Raw genomic sequence first — 11,075 nt, 5'->3', positions numbered from 1 at the left:
CATTGTTCATGATCCAGCTGCAGATTTCAGACTTACTTTAAAATCATTCTGAGGTTAAATACATATTTAAAATCATAACAAGAAATAGTTTAATAGCTATGATACTGTTTTTGAAATCAAATCTTTGCATAGCTATGACAGGAAACACTGGCATCTAACAATGCCTTAGAAAAAAAAAAGTTGATCTTAAAAAAAAAAAGTAAAGCATATAAGCATGTTATAAACTTCTGAAACATCGGTGTTTCATATTTTAGAGCAGTCACTGCAATTTATGGAAGAACTCAATTAAATCTGTATGTGGGAGTGTGTGTGAAAAAATCAGATGTAACCCCCTTTGTAATCCTTAACATTTTCATAAGTAACTGTAATTTAATTACACATTTTTTCTTAGTAACTGTAACTGATTACAATTACTTTTATTTTGTAATTAAATTACGTAATTCCGTTACATGTAACTAGTTACTCCCCAACACTGCTAATAGGCACCCTAGATTGCCCCAGTGACAAGCTGTTGTACCCCTAAGGGTACAATTTTTTCACTTTTTTTTCTGACAGTGCACTAATTGACACACCTAAGCATCTATGTCTGTCTGTTTAATTTATCTAGTGTAAAGTAAATTATGCTAATTAACAAATTTGTTATATTCTTTATAACATTATTCTGCTTCATTAAAAGCCAGATTTGTTAAAAAAAAAGAAAAAAAAAGAAATATAAAGTAATGTAATGTAAAACAAATAATGTAAATTCTTCAAAATATAAATGGTAGGAAAACAGCTGAATAAACAAAAATAAATGTACAGATTTGTAACCAACAAATACCCTCAGTCTGTTGACACCAAATAAATAAGTTTTAAGTGGCAAGCTTATAAAACTGCTCCACTGAATAACAATATTGTTATTTCTAAAAACATGACATAAACAATACAAAAACAAATACTAATGACACTCATCAGCCACTACAGCTAAATAACTACAGCAGTCTACATGAATCTAAATATAGTTTTATTTTCTAGTAAGTACATTCATTGCAAAAAAGTAAATTTACGTTACATTTTTGTATGTGCAGAAACCGACAACAATCATAAAACCAAAAATAAAAAGCACCAAAGCAATGTTTTCAGCGTCATACTATATTCGTATTTATCGATTAACATTTCTGTATAGATTTAAAAGGTCTCACGTATAGGCTCAAGGTAAAGTATTAAGCAGTATCTGTTCAAGTGTATTTTAACAATGTAAAGTAACTAACAAATCTGATCCAAAAACGTCAAGAGTAAAAAAATAAATAAAATGGCAGCAGCAACACTTGATCACACTCCTCTCCCACACACACACTCCCTCTCTTTATCTGTAAATGTAAATGTAAATGTAAATGTAAATGTCCTCACAGATCTCAAACTTTGACTTTTGACTTGACATTTACAGTTCTCACTTCAAACATCGACACAATCACACAAAATCAGTCAAATCGCTCAGGTCTGAATGAATTCATCATATTTTCCTCACATGCTGCACTAAATGTTTATTTCAGTAGGAAGACGCCAGAAAAGACGCGCAAGTAGCGCCGAACGCGACGAAAACAGTACAGAAATGAGCCTGTAAAATATTGCTTAAAGCTGCAGTCCGAAGTTATTTGAGCAAGTACATAACCAGCTAGTGTTCAAAACAATCGCCTTACTTTAGCCTGTTTCACAACGGTTAGCTTATAATAATGTTTTCTAATTTGAGTGGTACTGGTAGGTTTTTGCGGGAAATTAGAGCATTACGTCATTACGTCACGTCTGTAAACATAAAGAAGTTGTCCCGGCTACTAGGCTATCTATCGCATGTGAGGATCCTGCAGGTGGCGGATCGTTTATAGCCTTTTCTCACAGCAGCTGGAATAATTAAATTGATCATTTTGATGGCGGATTGCAATCCAGAAAGGATTATGTGTTTATGAAACACATGTGAATGAAATTAAATTATATTCCAGTTTTAAATGTGCTTCTGATTACAGATAGCCTGGGATTACACAAGATTTGTATTTTAAAGACAACCAGTTCGAAGGGAGCATAATTTGCTTTTTGGGTTAAAATATTTTTTTAAATATGAAATTCGAATGGTGACAATTAGAGATTAGACTGTACAGAAAATTAAATCTACTCGCTTATACACACTATATTCACATAGTCACGCAATGCTGATGTTGTTAACATTAACAATTTGAGAATAAACTATAACGATAATAATAATTTGCACGGTTTGTTGTGATATGAGCTAATTTAGATTAAATCACCATTGGTAGCGAGATTTATTGTAATGCTTTTTTCCTCAGTTGGTCAGAACAAACGTGGCAGACTTGTTACTTACTCGTTCAGATGACAATATCCGGTGAAAATTATTATTTGGGTCATATTCCAAGATGTAAGCTAGAATCTGTGATTGCAAAGTACAGTAAATATCCACAGCGGTGCGGTGACTGACTGCCACACACACACACACTCCTCAAAACATTAGATTAATCCGCGCTGGAGCCGCGCCGGAGCACAACCCACGCAAGGAAGATAAGGAATAGGAAGATCGCTGCAATTGCCGGTTTTCAAACAGAGATGGCAACAAAGAGGCAAAACTTATGGACTGCAGCTTTAAACAAACTGTGTAAAGTGTTTGATGGTTGTGTAAATGTGAGAAAAACCATGAGCTGCTCGCCTCTCCTCAGAAGACTCGACTCGGAATGAAGGAAGGAAAGGCGCAGGGTTGCCAGGTTTTCACAACAAAACCCGCCCAATTGCTACTCAAAATTATCCCAATATTTCGAGGGGGGTCCCCCAATAAAAATTGCGTTCTGGGGGCTAAAATACAAGTTTTTTGGCATGGTTCCCCTGGTAAAATTCGCATTTCAGGGGCTAAATATCACGTTATTGGGGTCGCTTCAACCCGCTGACATGAAAAATAACCCGCAGCAACAGTGTTAAAGTAGCCAAATTCTGCAGGAAAACCGCGGAATTGGCAACACTGGAAAGGCACGAGTGGTGACGTCATCAGCCGCCAACGGTCAAATTACTGTTTACAATGACAAAACATCTATTTAAAAAATCAACATACCTTACGAAAAGTAACCATGGTTACTACACTTTTACTATAATAAAACCATGGTTAATTTTCATAAGGGATTATCACAAAAAAATTGCAACAAGGATCACTCGCCGCTTATCTTTATTCCAGCTGCTCTCTTTCTGCTGGTTGTGTAAAGCTGTAGTGAAATGAAGACAGTAATCAAACTTAAAGTTAATTGTTCTTCATGAAGCCTCATGGTGTGAATGAAATATCAAACTGACTATAAAAGCTCTTTGAAATGTATATATGACACTGGATATCAAGAGTGAAACTGTTAATAACAAACAGCAATCATTAAATGTCAGTCATGTGTGGGGTAAAATATAATTTATTAGGCATTTAAAAAGCTCTTGAGAAAATTAAAACATCGAAAGCCACAAAAGCAAACATAATGGACCCTTTTCACAAGACTGCGATGCCACGTTTCAATGGTTGTCAGCACCATTAAAGTTTTTTTTTTTATATATATATATTTTAATGAGGGTGTTTCTAATACAGCGTCTATGGGACATTACATTTGACATTGTTCTCTCTTCTGATTGCCATTATCAGTCTCTCTCTTTCTCTTTCTGTAAGTTGTGAAAACACTAGGGGAATTAAAAGTTAAAACATGTCATCTTTCATCATGATCTCCACATGTCATCTTTCAACGTAACCTACGCTCACTCTCACCCTCCCGGCTATCTGCTATGGTTTCATCTTCGCTTCCTTCCCCTAAACTGTTAGCATCTTTTGATGCTAACAGTGCTACTGATACTTTCTGCTCCACTCTTGCTCTCAGTTGTTGAAGCCCTAAGACTGGCAAGAGCGGATTCCAAATCTTCAATACTTATCTTGCTGGATCTGTCCACTGCTTTTGACACGGTTAACCACCAGATCCTCCTATCAACCCTATTGGCAAAGGGTATCTCAGGAACCGCACTCCAGTGGTTTGAGTCTTACCTATCAGATAGGTCCTTCAAAGTATCTTGGAGAGGTGAGGTGTCCAAGTCGCAACATCTAACTACTGGGGTGCCTCAGGGCTCAGTTTTTGGACCACTTCTCTTCTCTGTCTACATGGCATCATTAGGTTCTGTCATTCAGAAACATGGCTTTTCATACCACTGCTATGCTGACGACACTCCACTTTACCTCTCATTCTGTCCTGATGATCCGACGATAGCTGCTCGCATCTCAGCTTGTCTAACAGACATTTCTTGCTGGATGAAGGACCATCACCTTCAACTAAACCTTGCCAAGACAGAACTGCTTGTGGTTCCAGCAACCCCATCGTTTCATCACAATTTCACCATCCATTTAGGTACATCAACCATAACTCCTTCAAAAAGAGCCAGAAAGCTTGGAGTTATGATTGATGATCAGCTTCAAGGCATTGATGTTTGCCTACAAAACCACCACTGGCTCTGCACCCCTTTACCTAAATTCATTACTTCAGAATTATGTGCCTCTAGAAGCTTGCATTCTGCAAGTGAACGTCGCTTGATTGTGCCATCCCAAAGCACAAAATCACTTTTACGGACTTTTAAATTAAATGCTCCTTCCTGGTGGAATGACATGCCCAACTCAATCAGAGTAGCCGAGTCCTTAGCCATCTTCAAGAATCGGCTAAAAACACATCTCTTCTAGCTTTATTTGACCCTCTTACTCTAGCACTCTCTATTCTAATTCTATTCTTTAAAAAAAAAACAAAAAAACTCTAGCTTTCTATTTTTTTTGTATTGTTTTTTCATTTATTGTACAATTAACAAAAGCAAATATACCTCTAACACTAGCTTGCTCTATTCTTATTCTATTCTGTTTTCTATTTATTTATGATATTATTTAAAAAAAAACCTTGCTACGTGTACTGCGTTAAGCTGAGACTTGTTATAGCATTTGTATATCATTGCTCTTTTGTTGATTTTGATTGCTTCCATTGTCCTCATTTGTAAGTCGCTTTGGATAAAAGCATCTGCTAAATGACTGAATGTAAATGTAAGACCCAAGAACCAGGTGTGTTGAATGAAGACCAGGAGTCAGAGATGCAATCAACTGAAGTAAAATTTACTGAAGAAAATAGTTTGCAGTTTCATCAGCAGAAGTCAGCTTCAATACGTGCGAGGAGTTCGTAGGCCACTCTGCGTACATGTTAACAACACCAGTAATTATACTCTAACAGAGGTTGCTAATTCTATTACATAGGTGCAGTCAATACATAGGTGAAATGGATTCCGATTGGTCAGTTTACAGAAAAACAAGTAATCTCTTAACAGATGCACATAAAATTGATAAAGCATATCTCCGAAGGTTATTTAGATGACAAGTGATTAGTATTAGACACCAGGGTGATGGAAGATGTCCATATGGTCTTTACACATGGGTGCCGTTTGTGAATCTCCCTGAAGACTGGTATCAACTGGTCCTGCGCAAACAGATAACAACACACATACATAGAGCAACACTGATCTCCGTCAAGGTCGGGTAGCTACGTTATTACTCTTATCATCCACACACAGTCAGGGAGTCTCTTCCTTGAGAGAGAAAGAGGGAGAAGATTCAGACCATATTCAGCATATTCTTTTACATACAGACATATAAAACCACATAAATGTTTGGGGTACACGTTGGTCACGTAGGCAAGAGGCCCCAATGACCTCTATGGCCAAGGCATTCAGTGGCCTATTGAACCGGCGAGGAGAAAGCCAAAGTTCACATATGGAGAGGCACGTTTCTTCACATTAAAGGGACACCGACACATTCCAACAGCAGTATGCATACATTTCTTTGTGTTTACTACTAATATGTGGTAACTAATAACTTTATTCAATCAACTACACTCTATGAGGTTAAATACTGATTAATAACTTGATTAATAATAACACAAGAGATAATATAATTGATTTTATTATGAAGGCCATGGTAGATCGACATCCACTCCATCAGTGGAGTTTTTTTTCACTATTTGAGCAAATAGGAATGCAAAAAAATTAATATTTATGGTAGTCTCCCATTCACTGCCACAGAAGTTTACCCAACTATGACGACTTCGCTGCTGAGAAACCATGAAATGTGTAAAAGGTCAATAGGCAACATCATGGCTTTCAGAACTCAAACTATTCCTGATACAAACAGAATGAGCATAAAATAAAAAAATGGACAATAACAATGACTACGTTTACATGGACATCAGTAATCTAATTATTTACCTTATTCTAAATAAGCCAATATTATGATCATGGTGTTTACATGAGTTGCTTTTAGAATATTCCTTTCATTTTCCCATTTTACATGTTATAGTACATAGTTCGATTAATGGCACATGGCATTACGTCCCCACGTGACGCCATCCTATGTCCCCTCTGGAATTTCACGTATAAACATATAGTTCTTCTTCGTGATGATGCCATGTACAGTTTTGGGTGTTTCATTTTTAATTTTATGAAAGCTTCAAGTACAGTTAATTATTTGTACGTGCATACAGACGATGGCGGCGTTGAGGCTCTTTTATTTGCCGTCAAACGGTTGGCCACTGCCGTGTGTGTATCCTGTCACAAAATGCGGCGAAAAGCATGTACAGTTTTAGGTGTTTCATTTTTAATTTTATGAATGCTTCAAGTGCAGTTAATTATTTGTACGTGCATACAGACGACGGCAGGTGTTCTTTTATTTGCCGTCAAACGGTTGACCACTGCCGTGTGTGTACCTTTCGCAAAATGTGGCGAAAAGTCCTACACGATGGTAATAATGTGATTAAGGTGTGTACATGTCTATTCTGCACTTCAGTAATGCGACTAAAATAGGAATACTCCACATGTCTTAATTAGATTAGTGTTTACTTTGATTATGACTTTAGCCAGATTAAGGTAATCAAAAATCTCTGTTTACATGGTAGATTCTTAATCAGAGTATTGTCTTAATCGTATTAAAATTGGAGTATTGTTGTCCATGTAAACGTAGTCAATGAGTTGTTAATAAAAGGAATCATGAGTTAAATCAATCATTACTTGAAGCAAATACAAAAAAAAGTACAAGTGAAACCAAATGAGACAGATCTTTTTCTTTTTGCTTATAAGAGCCAAAGCATCTCAAGAGAAGAAGAGGAGTAGAAGTGGAAGAGCACAAGGAAACTGCACTGATCTGTGAAACTCTTCCCACATTTATCACATACATGTGGCTTCTCTCCAGTGTGGATCTTCATGTGTCTCTTAAGGTCTGTTTTTGATTTGAAGCTTTTCCCGCACTGATCACATGTGAACAGCTTCTCTCCGGTGTGGATTTTTACGTGTCTTTTATGTTTTGCAGAGTCCATGAAAGTCTTTACACGCTGATCACACATGAACGGAGAGTGAATGTGCATTTACTGCTGTTTATTGCATTAGTCTGACGACATATCTCATGTGAAAATTGGACTGAATTTTTGTTCCGAACAGTCGTGCTGGTGTGAACGGGAGGTAACAAATACCAATCAACCAACACCGTCACTCATCATGACTGTTAGGAAACTAACTGTTTTCTCCACTAAGCGGTATCATGGATCCTCATGTGTGTCTTCAGGTGACTTTTAAAAGCGAAACCCCTCCCGCACTGATCACACGTGTGCGGTTTCTCTCTTCTGTGGATCATCTCGTGTCTTCTCATATGTGCTGAACTACTGAATCTCTTGTCGCAGTGTGAACACTTGTACGGTTTCTCTCCAGTGTGAATCCTCTGGTGCAGTTTCAAATGTCCAGCTGAAATAAAAGTCTTGTCACACTCAAAGCACATGTACTCCTTCACACCAGTATGTATTTTCTGATGTTTTTTTAAACTTTGCAGCAGTGAAAAACTCTTTCCACACTCAGAACATGAATGCGGCTTCTCCTTCGTATGAACTGTCAGGTGTTTCTTCAGGTTTGATGCCCAGAAAAATGTTTTTCCACACTTGTCACATGTGAATGGCTTCTCTCCGGTGTGGATCCTCATGTGAAGTTTAAGATTTTTTTTTATTGAGAATCTCTTTTCACACAGTTCACACATGAACGGCTTCTCTCCCGTGTGGATCCTCATGTGAAGCTCAAGACTTGCTTTGATTGGGAATCTCTTCCCACATTGATCACATGCATATGGCTTCTCTCCGGTGTGGATTCTCATGTGAAGTTGAAGTCTACTTTTAATTGAGAATCTCTTTTCACACTGATCACACTCGAACGGCTTCTCTCCGGTGTGGATCCTCATGTGAATCTTAAGGTACGCTGAATCTGTGAAACTCTTCCCACATTGATCACATGCGTAAGGTTTCTCTCCAGTGTGGATCCTCATGTGTTTTTTAAGGTCTATTTTTTCTTTAAAGCTATTCCCGCACTGATCACATGTGAACGGCTTCTCTCCAGTGTGGACCTTCATGTGTCTTTTATGTTTTGAAGAGTCCATGAAACTCTTCCCACACTGATCACATATGAACGGCTTCACTCCAGTATGAGCTCTCATGTGATGATCAAGATTGTGTTTGCATGAGAATGTCTTTTCACACCGATCACACATGAACGGCTTCTCTCCGGTGTGGATCCTCATGTGACTCTTAAGGTGTGATGAATTCGTGAAACCCTTCCCACATTTATCGCATGGGTATGGTTTCTCTCCAGTGTGGATCCTCATGTGCTGCCTAAGATGTATTTTTTGTGTGAAACTCTTCCCGCACTTTTCACAGCTGAAAGGCTTTTCTCCAGTGTGGATCCTCATGTGAAGCTCAAGACTTGTTTCGCGTGTGAAAGTCTTCCCACACTGATCGCATGTATGCGGCTTCTCTCCAGTGTGGATTCGCATGTGTTGTTTAAGGTGTGCTTTTCCTGTGAAGCTCTTCCCACATTGAACACAAGTGTGCGGCTTCTCTCCGGTGTGAATTCTCATGTGTCCTTTAAGGTTTGCTGATTGTGTGAAACTCTTCCCGCACTGATCACACGTGAACGGTTTCTCTCCAGTGTGAACTCTAATGTGAAGCTCAAGATTATATTTCCTTGAGAAACTCTTTTCACACTGAGTGCAGGTGAAAGATTCCTTGGCTCTTCTTTTCTTTAAAAATGTCTTTTTAGTCTTTGAGAGACTCAAATGTTTTTCTCCATGTTTGTCATGATGTTTCTCCTCCACTTCACTCAGTTCTTCACTCTCCTCGTTCTCTTCCATCAGCTCTGAAACAAAAGAAAAAAAAAAAAAATGTAATTTTCAGGATTTCAAAATAATTCAGAGAGAAATATAAAGTGAAAAAAACATAAAAGTAAGCACTGAAGTAATAGACAATTGCTATAAAATACAACAATCATTTTAATAAAATAAGTATGTCCCTGAAACTTCCCATGAATGAGGTATATTACAATTTTTAATTAATCATTACTAACATTTATTTTTCTTGCAGGATGCTTTTGAAAACTAAATGTTCCCAACACTTGGACCAAAGTGTGTCTGAATCATGAAGTTCCACTCAAAAAGATTGCAACAAATCATTTCAAATCATAAGATTGCACTACAAAAAATCCTTATCCGTCATTTTGACTTAATGGGTTGTACATTTTCATTCATTTTCTATTTTCAGAAGTCAGGAGAATAACATCACGTTTGGTAGATTAATGAATAATGAATGAATAGCTCTTTCAAGCTCACTGCATTATGTTCCTCCTGATAATTTTCATGTTTTCTTTGTATTCCGCTGTAAGTAAAAGAAAAAAGACAACATACTGTGCATTTGTGGTCTGCTCTCCCCATTTAATTTACCATATAAGCCATGAATAATTCCCTGGAATGCACTAAGAATTATTTTTCTCCCCAAATCCTCACGTCTCTTTCCAGGTTTGTTTTCACATGGACGCTGTAAAATGTAATTGTTACGAAATATAGACATATATTACTATGATGATATTTAACACGTCTGTAATATTGCTGCAGACAGAAGGAGGCTCTTTAGGAGTTATTCATGGTATGTTGAAAGTAATCTGTTAATGCGCTTACACTTTTAAATTTCCTTTTAATGATCGATGGTTGAAGGGTGAGTAAAATAATGTCACCTCATTGTACACATTTTTTGAAAATGCTTATTATTGTGTTCATAGAGCAAACATTTTCTGATTGTTTACAGTGTAAAGTTAAACCAAAGTTACTCCCATAATTTGCGCAAAGCGTCATGGGGTTTATAAAAAAGCTAAAAGCAACTTTTATCAATGTCTAAAACTGCTCCTTAAGCACTGACTGAAGTGGCACTTAATTGTTGTTATCTAAACCCGATGAAGTGCTTGAATCTTTGTAACATGAATGTTCTTCAGCATCACGAATGAATGAGGAATCAAGGATAAACACCAACCTGTTTGTTCTTCAGTATCTTCAGTGTTTTTCATTCTGCAGGGTTTGTGGGAGGAGCTTCACTGAACAGGAATTTCTTTCTGGAAGTGTAGAGGATTTTTCATTCGTCAAAATGTGAATTAATCAAGTAAAATCAATGTGAATATAGCCATTTATGTATCAATTTATTCTACTTTTATCATCATGTGTTTGCCTGTGTGTATGGAGGCCTGCATGAGAATGTGAAGACATTACGAAAATACATTTTATGGTGAAGCTGCAATTCCTATTTGGACATTAGACAAAATATATGATGAGGCCTCCTCGTTTCACTGAACATAAATCGAGGCCTCCTGTCTACTTCCTAACAACAGACTGGAGGCACAGCCAAAAAAGGAAAAAAAAAAAAAAGATGATAAATAATAACGACAATGTATGAAATTAGTTGAACACGCCTTGAGGAAAAACAGTGTGCAGACACAGACTCTATAGATTCTCTGCAGAGTTTCTCGGCTTCATTGTCTAATAACGATAATAATAAATTGATAATAAAAAGTCTATCTTCTGGCATCCAAACCTCAAGACTTCGAGAATGATTTCTCACAGAAGCGGCAGAAGCCACCGCAGAAGAAGCAGATTTCCTAAAATCAACAATAAATTTTTTTTTTTTAATATATATATACTAATTTAC

At 37.1% G+C, this 11,075-nt stretch overlaps 1 protein-coding gene across 1 annotated transcript in view; it reads right to left on the bottom strand.

The window, feature by feature from the left end:
• The window catches only part of LOC107693628 (gastrula zinc finger protein XlCGF57.1-like), a 16,321-nt gene extending 5,314 nt beyond the window's left edge, over positions 1-11,007 (bottom strand). The window contains exons 1-2 of the mRNA XM_016493080.1: positions 10,407-11,007; positions 7,856-9,243 (exon numbers count right to left, since the gene is read on the bottom strand). Of these exons, the coding sequence (XP_016348566.1) occupies positions 7,856-9,243; positions 10,407-10,440 (1,422 nt within the window). The 5' untranslated portion in view covers positions 10,441-11,007. The remainder of the gene's footprint in view (positions 1-7,855; positions 9,244-10,406) is intronic.
• Positions 11,008-11,075: the final 68 nt, after the last annotated feature.

Source organism: Sinocyclocheilus anshuiensis, unplaced genomic scaffold (assembly GCF_001515605.1).
Source record: "Sinocyclocheilus anshuiensis isolate Anshui unplaced genomic scaffold, SAMN03320099.WGS_v1.1 scaffold1219, whole genome shotgun sequence".
NCBI lineage: Eukaryota > Metazoa > Chordata > Actinopteri > Cypriniformes > Cyprinidae > Sinocyclocheilus > Sinocyclocheilus anshuiensis.
Note: the sequence above shows the minus strand (reverse complement) of the source record. Positions and strands in the feature narration are given on the sequence as shown.